This window comes from Brassica oleracea, chromosome C5 (genome assembly GCF_000695525.1).
Source record: "Brassica oleracea var. oleracea cultivar TO1000 chromosome C5, BOL, whole genome shotgun sequence".
Classification (NCBI taxonomy): domain Eukaryota; kingdom Viridiplantae; phylum Streptophyta; class Magnoliopsida; order Brassicales; family Brassicaceae; genus Brassica; species Brassica oleracea.
The window spans coordinates 41383181-41397452 of record NC_027752.1 but is presented as its reverse complement, the minus strand read 5'-3'; the positions used below and the strand labels follow the sequence as shown (position 1 = coordinate 41397452).

The following is a 14272-nucleotide window of genomic DNA, read 5'->3' as shown; positions in this document are numbered from 1 at the left end:
CTAGGTTAGTGATATATCTGAAACCACCTACATAAGAAGTATAAAATACATAAGATATTTTAATCTGCAAAATATGCAATATTAGATAGCTAACCTTCTCCCAATGGATTCTCCATGATCTCAAAACACAGACATTCACTGGAGCACGTGAGTTAAGGTTGTATTCATTCAAAGTCACTGCTACCTTTCCATAGGCAACACACTTTAAGTGTTTTAACCTGTAATTCATTTGGTGAGTTAACATATTGATATATATGAAAACTAAGATCTGTTTCTTTAAAAAAAATATGAGTAAAGTCAGAGGTTCAAACTCTGTGTTAACCAAAGTGAACTCCATCCTGGTATTCTGATAAGAAAATATCTCGCCAGGTCCTAGCTGTGAGATAATTAGATTATAATAATCCCCGCTGTGCGCAGAGTGAAATAGATTATTAGATTATTTATTATATGTTTTACAAAAAAATTTGTTGTGTAGTTTTTTAAAGGGATGTACATTCATATATCCGTTTGGATTTAGTTGATCTATTCAAATTTTGTTTTTAGAATTAAAATTTAAATAGTATTCGGATATTTACAAATTTTGGTTTGGATTTGGTTTGAATAATTGTGGGTTCGGTTCGGATTCGCCTTCGACTTTGGGTACCCATTTTAATAATGTATGTTTTTAACAAAAATTCAAATATACTTTGATCTTTAAAATCCAAAAATAAAATAATATATAACATAAAATTTGAATAATGTAAGACTAAATATTTAAATTTACATAAAATTAGTTCAATTTAAATATTTGGATGGAAAATAAATAAATATTTTCAGTATTTTGAATATTTTCTATTATTATTAGATATTTACATGTGACTACGTTGATAACTTTTGAATATGTTCATATTTTTAAATATCTAATATCTATAAAATTTAAAATAATTAACATATTTAAGTATATACTTGTGATTTAGATATTTGTAGTATCCAAAATATTTTAGTTTGGATCAGATTCAGATATAATTATCTAGATATTAAACTTTAGATCCATCTGAGTACTTAATCAGTTTTAGTTTGTGTTTTGTATTACTTTGAAATCTAGTTCGATTCGTTTTTTTGGATCCAAATATTTTACCCATACTTATTTTCTTCTAATAATATAAAGCAAATAAAATAAATGTAAAACAAATATTCTAAGCTTATTTAACATACATAATTATTGGACCATATTTTAAGAATACCAATAAAAATGGTTGGTCGTGGTTTCAATATTGTTGGGCATGTTACAAAACTGACGTAGTCTATAATCAATAACATATATCTTCTTATAAAAAAAATCTTGGCAAATAAAATAAAAACACGATAAAATCGAGTGAAAAGTGTTAGAGTTGCGTGAAAAATAATGTGATATCTTTAGTCGGCACTTGAATTATGTTTTTCAATCGATTTCATAAACTTTTTTCTTTTAAAGCTTTTCTGATTTCTGATTTTTTCTAACAATCTGATTATGTTTTTAATTCTTGGCCTGATATGAAAATTGCGTAAAGAAAATCAATATTTTGCTAAACTAATTAAAGATCTGACTCCGTGTGTGATGTTCTTTACTTCAATTTCTTTAATTCATAACCAATCACAATTATTTATTGCATCCGTGTACAAAACTTCAATCATGGCTAAGTTCGTCAAGATACAAAACTTTCAATTTCTAAAAATATTTGCATTCCAACATTTTATTTGATGCGAATCTTAGTTGACCGTAAATGAGAACACTGATTGCGAAAAAAAAAGACTATTTTGTAATTTTTTTTTCTTTTAAGATGATATTATTCGGTAGTTACACATAGAAAATTTTAGTTTACTAATACAAAGGTTAAAAATGCAGGAACTAAAATGAACTTGTTAAAAACAAATAGTGGAACACAATAAATTGTATGCGGCAAGAGTTAAAAAAATTAGTGTGTGAATGCTTTAATTGTTAAATGATTGTGAGACCGACACGTCATCATACTCAAATTTAAATCGATGTGAGGCTGCCACGTGTCTAATATAGTATAAAAACATTAAATGACAATGCTTCTCAGGGCCTACCTAACAATGATATAAACCACTCTACCTCTTCAAAACTATTTCCAGTCAACTCATTGCAAGGACGATTTAGTATCTGCATTGCAATAGCATCGAAAAGTAGGAATTTTGAATTCCCGGTATTATCTACCACCACCAAATGCAACTTGTATCTACAATTTTGTAACCAATAAGATGATATTAAGAATTGCTCAATCAGCCAGAAAACGACAATATGATTTAAGTTTCTATACGATGATTACCTCGGCATCAACTTTGGGTTCTTCACCTTGCATTTCACGCAATAATAATGGAACCCCATTTCATCTTCATCATCTAAACCGTCGGCATTCTCATTCGGCACATTCAAAACCTTCTTCGAACAAACTTTGCAACTCAAGTAATACCAGCCCATATCCGATTCAATAGCAGCTATTGTGCACATGACAATACACTGCTCAACCTAGATTAATATTCAGAATAAAATAAATGTCACGTTAAAACGATAGATAGATAAGATATATACAGATTTTGACTTTAATAACAAATAAACAAACTTTTATGAAGTTTATCTAGCGTACCTAGTTAGATTCGACCAACTGAGATATGGTCTTCCTAGGTGTGTTCACCAGGAAATCATTTTTATCACCAGCCCCAGCCGTCAAAGCTAGTGGTTTAGGTTCAACAATTGCCAATGCAAGTTTGTCCTTCGGCAACCTGTTAAAAAATCATAGTTTATAAGTCCTGAAGAACACAACATCCCAAATAAAAACAATGTATATGTATTTATTTATAAGTCCAGCCAACTTACAACGCCGCAAAGGCCTCCACTTCAGGGGTGAATGGATTCAGTTCCACATCAGATACGTTATACGCATTCGAAACAGAACGCTCGTCTGACATTTAATCAATGTTTTGATAATTAGTATTTCTTTACAGACATTGATATTTATTTATTACGAACTAAAACAATATCCAAGAGGTAAATTACCTTTCCAAACTTTAATTTTCCCAAACCTCAAAACACAAATGATGGTATTCTCACCACGTCCTTGAATAGCATCACTTACATCAGTAGCAAAGTTACCCCACAACACCATTGGCAACCGTTCATCCCTAACAATAGATATAAATTAGCAAATATGAACATACACATACATATGACATATGAATACATTAGAATATATACAGAGGCGTCTTACTTTTCATTACGAAGCTCCACAGTCAGTTTATGAGTTTCTTTCCCATTTGCTGATACAACTTCAATTGGCGTCACCTCAACAATCTGACCAATTACATCTGGAAAGACAAATATTTAGTTGAGTCTACAATTGAAACATATACTCATATTAGAAAGACAATAAATTATTTAGCTAACTTACCAACCAAATAATCCGTATTGAGTGTACCATCTATAATGTCCCTGTAGTTAACTGGTTCAAAGCCAGTTAGGGCATCGGGCAAATCATCACAATTCCTCACACGTGTTGTGGAGAGGAAACCAATTCTGTATGGATGTATGGTTGTTCGGTATGAACCGCAAGAGGGGTTGAGTGAAAAGTTAATGATAATCTTTGAACTTCCTTGTGAAAGGAAGGAATCAAATTGATTAACCAGATCTTTTTTCACCGAAGCGTTTATCTTAACACCCTAAAAAAAGTTCAAAAATTAAGGTATTAGACAATGAAACACGTTTGTGAACTGGAAATTAGTAACATGACCAATATAGGATGCTTACGTTAGAGTCGATTAGCACCATCTCAATGGTTAGGCCACCGGCCGCAGAATACTGCTTCCACAAACGTATGATCTTCACTTGAATCTTCCACATACTCTTAAACGGTTTCAAATCAGACACAGCAGTTATCGCAGCCATTATAGGAGTATGAGGGAAGAGTAGTTTTGTTTCTGTGTGAATGAGATGAATAGAGATCGTAGGGGACGTGACTCTTATATAAGAGTAAAACCCTAAGGATTTTAACTTAGTTTCCACGTTAAAAGGGCTTTCATTATCATATATTTTTGCCTTGGCCAGCACGAACAGATTTAATGATAATGCCATAAACAGATTATCGTAGTTGATTCTCATATATTATGGCCTTGGAGAGGAAACAAAGAATTGGTTTTACCGGCGAGATTTTAATATCGCAGCCATTATTCGATGAACCGACCGGTTGGGTTCAGTAAACCCAAATAACCGATTTTCAATATTACGTCCAGTTAAACTCTATATTAAAAAGAGTCCAGACGTGTAGTTGTAATTATGCCTCTGTAATCCTGGCTTCACAAACTAATGATACGTACAAATAGTTCGTATGCCATAAATCAAATATTACAGAAAGGGAGATCACGTCTTCATCTTCGTCTTGCGTAACAAATAACTAAGCTTATCTTCTTGTGACATCGTCATCTTCTCTTTTCATAGTTCATAAATTCTATAAACGTTCAAGAACCGTAATGCAGTGTGGAGCTGCGCAACTTAGCGAGCTTGGTCATGTCTCGGTTCTAAGATACAGAGTGTACTCTGTTTCAAAGTGTTCTCGTCGAGATGAATAGTCATGTCTCTCTTGTAAGACAAAAGTAAAAGACGTCTTCATCTTCTCGGTTCTGTCATACGAATTTAAACGTCTTCATCTTCTCCGTTTTATCGTCTTGAGTAACACAGAACTGCAGCTTACATTCTTCAGACGTCGTCATCTTCTCTTTCGATCATACTTCTTCATATCACAAGCATGCGCATAGATTGTCACATTGAAGAACAAAGATATGTAATAACTCAGAAGTCACGGTCAAGAACAACGTTAGACATAATAAACTAACTTTTTATAGTTCATACAATCTATACACGTTCAAGAACCATTATGCAGTGTGGAGCAAAAATGCTTAGCGAGCTCAGTGATGTATCGTTTCTAAGATTCAGAGTGTTCTCTTCTTGAAAGTGTTCATGATGAGTTCTTCGCCGATATGAATGTTCATGTCTCCCGTCTAAGAGAAAAGTTAATTACGTCTTCATCTTCTCGATTTTGTGTTTCTAACTTACAGGTGTTACTATCTAGTGCTTTGCGATGTGCACTGACAGAGCACACCCGTATATGTTCTGGAAAGTGTTCAGGATGGGAAATAATCTTTACGATGGTACGGTGATGTCGTAGCTTAAGCTTTACGTGATAACTCATTCCACGAGTGTTTTTTTAAATTTTCTAGATCAATGAAACGTTTCCCAAAATTATGGAATAGCAAAACCAATTAAGGCAACTAATTTGTGAGAGTCTCTGTCCAGTGGACACGTGTCATACATGGTGTGAAAGCATTAACTCCAATGCTCCTCTTTTAATATATAAGGGATAATGATCTGACATTTTGTGACAGTGAGTTTAGAGCTCGTTTTAGTAGAAGTCAACAACAGGCAGATTCAAGACGCTGTGGTACGACAGAGAGACGCTGACGCAGCAACAGCCTCCACTCCTGACTCATCAACATACACAGAGACATGTTATATCTCTCTCTTCTAAGGGTTCGTGCCTCTGGTGCTATTTTGAGCTCATTCTTAGAAAGCATTGTTAGCTCTTAGCTTGCTTTAGTTCACTCTTTTGATCCCTTCGTTTTGTATTTGTTAGCATTTTTTTTTTTCTGGCAAAGATATAAGCGAATAAATCCTCCTGATTTTGGATTATACCTGCAGGTTTTCAATGACAAAGCCTCCATGTTTATTTTTTCGATTTTCAGTCTGTTGCTGTGGCATTCTCTTTTGTAATTTTGTGTAATGTTCGTTGCTTTAGAGTAGATGTGATTATTGTAGGAGCTCATGTAGAAGTGGAGAGATGAGTTAAGAGAACCAGTTAGCAGACCGATCACTAAGTGGTGATGCTCCCTCCAGCATTAGCGAACCTTTTCTCCACTGGTTAGGAATGGGCTAAGAGCGAAAGCCACACAAACCGACCTATTAAACACAGCTAGGCTAATATGCGCCGGGAAAGCCAGGTGCCGGAGGTAAGCTTTATTCGGCCCGGAGCATTGATTCCCATAACGAATAGGCTAGCTTGGTCTTTCAATTGCCTATCTTGTGCTCGAGAAAGTCTTCTAGTTCCTCGGCAGCACCTCGGGGTGCATTTAGTTGTCTTACATGAGACTTGGGATATTCCTCACCCCATGGCACCTTTTGCTCATCCATTCCAATATCCATCTTCCCGCAGATGGATCATTTGACTGACTGAGCAAACGAACAACACCTTAGTATGTTTTGTTTCTAGAAGAAGCTTAACGATTCTTCAAAGTTACATGTTCATGCAAAAAAATAAAAGAAAAAATAACTTTCTTTTCTCATATACATTATTTGAAAAATGTACACTGATAAGCTCCAAAGCTAAGTTGGGAACAATAATGATACATGCTGATGAACACGAAGCAGAGCTTTTAAAAGGTTATTACACACAGGAGTTGTTGTTGTTGTCAGGTAGAAACAGATATCTGAAACGAGAGTCAAAGGGGAGTATTCCACAGTTACGTGAGGAGAGAAGACTTTGTCTTCTTCTCTGAGAGATGCACTGTTCCACAAAAGCTGCTTGATGTGGTGGAAGGTACTTCGATATCCAGACCCCCAAGTTCGAATCCTCCACCAAACTCTTTGCGTAACAGTGGAGCATTTTGGGTACCAAGAGCTTCCCTTTGCTGCTCAGCCCTACCGATGCTTGTATGAACTCCCTTTGAGCTTCTTGTAGCTCTTCCTTCACTCTTTTCGCTGTGTAGATCCTCACCTGCAACACAAAAGTCTTTAGACTTCACATTCCATACTTTATGCCAAACACAAGGAGAAAGAAAGATAGTTAGTTTACCGCAGGGGAAGAGTACATTCCGCAGCTTAAGGCAAAGGAGAGAAGAGGCTCATGTCTATCAATGCTTGCCTTACGTTGCTCTTCTGATACTTTCACCTTGTTGATGGCAAGAAGCAGAGCCTACACATAAGAAGGCAGATCAAATGTTAACTGGTTCTGAAAACACACAAAAAAAAGAACACCGGAGTAAAAGCTTAATATACAATTTGTGGCCTGTGCGTAGGCGGTTTCATCTTTAGTATAACATACTCCATTGCAGCTGCAGTATATGAGTGTCCTCCAACCGTATAGGCAGCCTGTGGAGCAAACATAAAAGGAATAAGAGAAGGCAAGAACAATGAGAAGAAGCTTATTTTTAAGTGATAATATAACCTTTTGCATCAACGAGAAGAGCTTCAAGTCACTTTTTGGCACACCATAAGCCAAGTACGCCTGCATACGACAACTCTGATAAGCATTCATTACAATTCAGAAAAGGTTTTTGAGAAGTAGAAGGAGAAAAAAAGGAACTAACATGCATGATCAAAGCGTTATAAACGTTAATCCAGAAAGCTAGCTTCTCATCACAGCTCAAATGGATTGGGTTTACTCTAGCAAGCTGCTCCACCAGTGTCCTGAACCTTCTCAATGCACCAGAAGCATATTCAAGCTGTTTCTTCCCAACAGACATCCAAGAAACCTCGGACGCCAAACCGTAGTTTCCAATCTCGGCCCAGCTTAACTTCCCACGAACTTTGTAAGGATCAAAGACGTTTCCTGTGGCGGCCAAGACATTATTGTTACTTTGGATATCTATCTGAGGGCTTTGCACCCATGAAGAGATTTTTGACCGTTCTGTTGAAGGCCACCAGGATGATGAGCTTGATAGATGCCCCCTTGGTGATGCCACCGGTGAGAGGAGTTGGCTCTCGTTTGAGGATGCTTTTGTCTGATCAGCAAGAGACATGAAGATGTTCTTCATACATCTCACCATTTCTTCAGAGAGTAGATTAGGGTGATCCCACAGGTACTTAAGTAGCTTCCTCCCATTTGTCTTTCTCATTAGTCTCTTCTCAAGAATTTGGTTACTCTTCTTAACAGTTGATTCTGCCTGAGATGATTCAGATGAAGAGTCTTGGTTTTGGCATGAACTGTCTTCTGCTGATCGATGTAGTTCAGAATCCGAATGATTCAAATATATCAAGGAAGAAGAAATGTTCTGCATAACTAATAAATAGTTACACACCAATCTAGATTACAACAAAAACAAGACAATGATGAGTTTTTATATAAAGGAGATACATACTGGTGGAGAAGCTGAGTGTGTCAAATGATATTCAGCTAGTCTTCTCTCGTTTCTTTCTTGGCTAAGTTGGAAGTTCAGAGACATCATTTCTTGCTCTAGCTTGGTGACTGCAGTCTCTAGGGTGGATATATTGGAAAGCAGTTCTTGAGCCTGCCCAATTTTTCAGAATCATCATTTAAACAAAACGGTAATTTTTTTTAAAATGTAATCATAATGGGATGAGATGAGGGGGAGCATACTTGATGTGGAACACTACAAGAAGAAGAAGATAGCTGCCAAGGATCTTTCTCCATGACGCTTTCTAGAAAAGTGTGCAGCTCTATTTCTTCTTGTAGTTGTAGTTGCAATCTTTTTACCTGCAACATAAAACTTCTTTCAGAATTGGCAAAACATTGCAATTTATGTAGAAAATGCAGACTCTTCTTTGAGTTCATAAGCTCACATCCTCTTCAAGTTGGTATCTATACAGAAACGATTCCCCACTTGTAGACTCTTGGCATCTCTCTATGCCCTGTACACAATTAAGCAAGCAAGGAAGCAAGATCTTATTGTTGTTTAATAACTGCATAGATTCATTCAACATGTACAATCTTAGACTTAATGTACGTTCATACCCCTGAATTAGATTTCAAAACTTGAGAGTCAAACATCCTAAGGATCTGGAGTTTGGTAGTTATTACCATAAAAACAAAATTATGGAACTTCTTCAACAACTGTGCTTCAGATTCTTCTTTCAAGTACAAAATGACATAATCCCTGCACAAAACCAGATCAAATAGTAAATGAGTTAAGATAACATTTTAGAGGAAAAGACCAATGTGGTTGTCTCTTAAGCACAAGATACTAATCAAATGATGGAGTTTTGATAATGGAATTTTCTCAGTACAAGATGAAGAGGCAAGACAAGACACTGTTACACCTGTGAACATCTAATAAGGACAAATATAATTATAGTTACAGAAAAACAAGAACAGCAACATGTTTTGTTTAAAAATGACTAGACAGCTAAACGTATCACATGGTCAAAAATTTCACATTGAAATGTTAACTCAGTGAACCAGCTAAACCAAAAGATACAACCTTTGAACATGCAATTCTAGAATATGTGTTTGATTTTTGTTCTTTTCCTTTAAAAAATGAAGGCTTTTGAACTTGGAATGTACTATTATTGCCTTACAAAAAAAAAGAGAGAAATTAGACAAACTTTGATGAAAAGAGAAGACAGAAAGAAATAAGAAGCTAAAGACATATCAAGTGGGTCTATGAAAGAACAAATCTTTCTAATTGACTTTATGAATATACCAACATCAATAGTCATGACTCATAATAAAGGAAAAAAGATTGAAACTTTGAATCATAGAAAATGTAACCAATTTTCTGCAACAACATATAACTCAACCAAGGAGAAGAGAAAGAAACAGTGGGAACAAAAGCAAACCTTTTGTTTTTCTTCAACTCTTTCAAGAATCCGAGAAGAATAGAGAAGAAGAGCTATGTGATTCGAGAACCAAAACCCTTAGCTTCTTCTGAAAGTTTCTGCTAGATTCTCCCACACTAATCTCTATCTCTTAGGTGTCAAATAAAGAGCATAGGCCGTCTTATTTATTTCGCAATCTTAAAAAGTTTCTCAATTTGAAATTCAAAAATAAAATCTCTATTCTGATTTCCGACTCAACAGTTAATGCTAACTAAGAAAATGACTAGTTTTTCTTATTATTATCCAATAATGAATCAAAGTAAATGACTTAAAGTAGAAGACAAAGATACTGTTTTTTTTTTTTTTTGATTAACCCGGAGGGACTTCCACCCCCCAGGGGCCAACCCCTCGGCGCGAAGCGGACCATTTGGTACTATGAGGAATTAGATACCCCAATTACCTGGCCAGCGGTTCGAACCCGGGTGCGTATTAAAGCCGAAGCTCTCTCAACACCACTAGGCCAACCCCGCTGGTTAGACAAAGATACAGTTGAACAGAACAGAAGAGAATCTGTAACATACTGCTTTCAATCTACACGGGCACTTGGGAATTTGATGTCTTTTTCTTAGTAATTTCAAAAGTAAATTTTTTTTTTGTTCAAAATCTCAAAAGTAAATTAAACTGAAAAAAGAAGAGAAGAATAAAACAATCTTTGAGAAAACCAAAAAATATTAAAGCATTCTCACATGCAAAAAAACAACTAAGATTTTTTTTGTCGCTTTGTGGTTAGAATTTAGTGGACTGGAGCCTGATTCCCTTTTCTTGGCTTGTTTTGTTTTTCATGTTGACAATGTGTAGTATTATTCACAGATTTTTATATTCCCTATTTGAAATTTGAAAAGACAACGAGTAACCAACACAACTTTCTCAGAATATATCATGGTGTTGAAAAAAATTCTTTGTATACTATTTTGTTTTTGTCTTATACCTGTTAGATTCATGTGTATATTTTCCTAAATCATCACACTTTAGAAAGCACATATGATCAATTCATCAGCATTGATTCAAAATATGAGTTTACATTAGCATTGTATCAAAAGATGAGCTTTGATGAATACACAAACTAAAAAACTAAAATATGCACATCCACAAAAAAAAAAAAAAAGAGTCCATACAAAAGTCTTGCAGCACAATCTCCTTCACTTAGTTTGGCTTTGCAGCTTTGAGCTTTGCAGATGAAGATTGTAATGAACAAATGCCAATTCTTCCAAGTGCTGTTTCTCACAAGGGCTCACTCCTTTGCTGAGCAGCAGCTTCTCTGCTACGTTTCTCTTCAGCTTGTACCTCGAAGCACCTTCACATGTCTGGCTCAGAACCTTAACTGCGAAACTCTGCAGTTCTGGGTGCTCGCTCGCCTTCTGAGCCCACCACTCACCTGCAACAAAGAGAGATTCAAAAAATAAATGACAATACCCTTTGCTTCACGGTTCAACAACACAACAACATCAAAAAATCAAGAAGTTCACACACCTGGAATGACTCCAGTGATCTTATCAGCTTGACTGGCCTCATTAAAGCAACCTTTACCGAGCCTATACATCTTAAGCTGTCTGCCAATTTTAGCTATAACTTGACATTCTTGTACTAAATAGCCCAATGCTGAGATAAAATCAGTTGTAACTTCTGTGTCATTCTGAAAGTCAGTCGAGTAGAAAGCAGCCGGGTTCAGAAAGTAACCGGCAACATGAAGAGGACTGTGGAGGTGGTTGTTCCAGACATCATCAATCACACGCCATAACGGCTTGTAACACAGTTCCTCGTTGTTGAGTTCCTTGGCTATACTCTCCTTGATCCCATCCATAGTGTCATAGACATATCCAGCATGCTGACTGTTGTAGACAGTAGAGAACAAGTGTAGGCTTCGAATCAGAGGAGATGTGGACTTCACAAGCCTCTCAACACATTCCCAAAAGGAAGAATCCTTCACCAGTGTGGACACTGTTGTCCCCTCTTCTTTGTTCCAATCTGGAGAAGCAACCATGGCTTCCAAGTTGTTCTTGGCTTTGAGAATGGTCCCTGCAGCGAGATACGGCTTAACAAACTCAAACTCAGAGGAGGAGACTGTCATGCCTTGAGAATCTTCTCTATTGTTGTTGATGAACTCTGTGATGTTACTGACCTTTTCAAGTATGTATTTAAACGACTCCATTTTCACAATTTCCACCAGCATAAGCTCGAAGCAGTGGGACACACTCACGGACCAGAAGACGTTTAGGTTGTTGCTCTTGAAAGACTGGCCTAGCTCACCAACCCAGCCAGAGGTTGAACAAGCAATGATCTGAACAACGTTATGCACTCCAACATCCTCAACAACCCCATACACTAGCGACGTTAAGGCAGCGACGTCTTTCTTGATATCAGAAACATAGAAGGAGTTCAGATACACTGGACCCGCTGGAGAGTCTGCGACGAAAGTAACCAGATCATGGCCTTTCTGGTCAACCCAAGCATCCAGCAAGATGCTGCAGCCTGTGATGGCCCATGAGTCTTTAATCTTGTTCACATGATCTTGCACTTCCTCCACCGCTTCTTGAAGCATACATCCGTTTAATTCTTCAGAATCAGGGATCTTAAGCTTCATCTCACCTACAAGAGACGTTGCAGCAATCATTTCTCTGAAGCTTAGGGAATCCACAGATGAAAAATCGAAACAGTGTTCATAAAAGAACCGACCAATGCACTTTTGGGCTTTGTTTGACAACAAGAACTCGTTCTCAGCAGATTCATTTTTTCTGGATGAATCCTCTTCTTCTTCTTCTTCTTCTCTTCCACGCTTATGATCATTACCCATTTGGACTTCCCCAACTCTTTTACTCTTAGCAGCGGTGAGATCAGACTCTTCCTTAGTAACCTCATCACGAAACGCCTCTCTAATGGTCAGTGTAACTTGAGTACAGGGAGTCATACGGCTACTCGTACCACTCAAGTGACGTTTGAGACGGTTCAAGCCGGTCATTTCTTTACCGCAGTGTTTGCATCTAACACGCCTTTCGTTCTCGTTCACCCAAACTCCGTGATCATGAATGTCCATGATTCAAAGAGTCACCTAATTAAAGAAAAACACAGTGAGTGAATCAGAGACTTAGAACCAGCCCATTACATGCACTGCAAACCGATCTTGTCTGATCGAAACCTTGCATGTTCATTGAGACAGAGAGAGTGAAGAAAAAACGAGAGTTTTGAACTTTATAATGCTCTCAAGCAACCATCAAATGAGTTAAAACTAAATGGTAGAAACTATTAACCATCAGTCAAAAAAATTCGAACCTTAGTGATAAAAGAAAAGATCAAAGCAAACAACTTTCTTCACAGAAACGAACGCATTGTTTATCTAACGCTTGGAACTGTGATCAGAGAGATTACCTGAGTCTAAGCGCCGAGTCTCTCGGATAACAAGAGAGACAGCAAACCCTGGAAGATAAAATGAAACCCTTGTTTTAGAGAGGGGGGGGAAAGCTGAGGCCTTTGTTTTATCTCCGTAGATAATTTTGTAATTAATGATAAGTCCATTACTTACTTCATAAGTTTACACGCGTCAGATAAAAAGGTCATATCATTAACATTAACATTAACATTAACATTACATACATCTTCCTTTTGAGTATCTAGACTATACTCACACATTTGAAGAAACCTGCTACCTCTCTCAGGATCTTCAGACTCAGCGTTGTTCTAAAGCCTGCGACGTTTCTGAGAGGATTCACATTTATCGTGTTCGGATTTAGAAGCTAGGCTCTTTGCAGATGATGAAGGCTGAGGCAGAGATTCTTCGGTTCTTCCAACATATTTTCCAAGTGTTTAGGATGCTCTTCTATTCCTAGCTGAAGCACCAGTTGCACCTGCACGTTGTTCAATTTAAGGGATTGGTTATCATGAAAAATCTTGTAACATTTCTTTTGATGAAACTAAAGTGTGATGGGTGTTACCTCCAGGAGTTGTTCATGCAATTGATTTTGAACTTCCATCTGCATAGTTAATTGTATTGCCCCTGTCCATGGAAGAAGAGAGTCACACTTTAAGGATAATGTTAAGACATTACTGGGGAGATCCAATATGTAAACCAGAAACCAAGCAAGAAACACAATGCATCCACCCTTTCTTTCTTTTTTTCTCATCAGCATCACTGTTACTCAAAGCCAGTTTCTTTTCCACTGAGTTAACATTCTTCTTCTCACCAGCTAGTCTATAGTTCTACAGATTATCAGAGATATTGAGCTAATTTGGTATTATGTACTTGTAAAAATTGGTCAGACGCAAAACTAATTTAGTACCTGTAATTTATTTTTTACATGATAAGATCCTAAAGCCCTCAGCATTCACGAGCTTCAGAACAGCCTTGGCAATGGTTTGTCTCTACATGAATTTTGAAGCAACACACGGTTAAGTGTTAATCCAGTGTTCCAGTCTTTGACAAAAAAAATGCCAAATTGAAATTAAAATCCAAACAAACAGAACAAGTTTAAAATGGAATAATAGAGTAACAAATTAAACGGCTGTCTGAGTTACTTATTACCCAAGGATAGAGGAATAGAAACGGACCTGAGGATAGGATGATAAAAGTCTTGTAATTTTTTTGTAACTCCTGCATAAGAAAGCTCAACACACTTTCACGGGAGTGTGCTCCTTGTCTTT

At 36.7% G+C, this 14272-nt stretch overlaps 2 protein-coding genes and 1 pseudogene across 3 annotated transcripts; all 3 read right to left on the bottom strand.

Moving 5' to 3' along the window:
• On the bottom strand, positions 1 to 4679 carry LOC106292334 (annotated as a pseudogene).
• Positions 4680 to 6338: 1659 nt separating this feature from the next.
• LOC106343983 lies at positions 6339 to 9852 on the bottom strand. 2 transcript variants are annotated; one of them, XM_013783349.1, is made up of 10 exons: positions 9602 to 9852; positions 8778 to 8919; positions 8606 to 8674; positions 8403 to 8519; positions 8164 to 8313; positions 7393 to 8076; positions 7251 to 7310; positions 7082 to 7174; positions 6879 to 6998; positions 6339 to 6800 (listed from the first exon to the last, which is right to left on the bottom strand). In XM_013783349.1, the coding sequence occupies exons 2-10, from the start codon at positions 8844 to 8846 to the stop codon at positions 6471 to 6473; spliced, it is 1692 nt and encodes a 563-aa protein (XP_013638803.1). In that variant the 5' UTR covers positions 8847 to 8919; positions 9602 to 9852; the 3' UTR covers positions 6339 to 6470. The 2 variants fall into 2 exon arrangements, with proteins under 2 accessions (XP_013638803.1, XP_013638804.1); XM_013783350.1 differs by having other exon boundaries at positions 8844 to 8919.
• An 837-nt stretch (positions 9853 to 10689) lies between these two features.
• On the bottom strand, positions 10690 to 13946 carry LOC106293737. The gene is made up of 7 exons (XM_013729391.1): positions 13912 to 13946; positions 13567 to 13831; positions 13261 to 13479; positions 13004 to 13051; positions 12314 to 12686; positions 11111 to 12226; positions 10690 to 11015 (listed from the first exon to the last, which is right to left on the bottom strand). Exons 5-7 carry the CDS (start codon positions 12669 to 12671, stop codon positions 10780 to 10782), a joined length of 1710 nt encoding a protein of 569 aa, XP_013584845.1. The 5' UTR covers positions 12672 to 12686; positions 13004 to 13051; positions 13261 to 13479; positions 13567 to 13831; positions 13912 to 13946; the 3' UTR covers positions 10690 to 10779.
• Between the last annotated feature and the right edge of the window lie 326 nt (positions 13947 to 14272).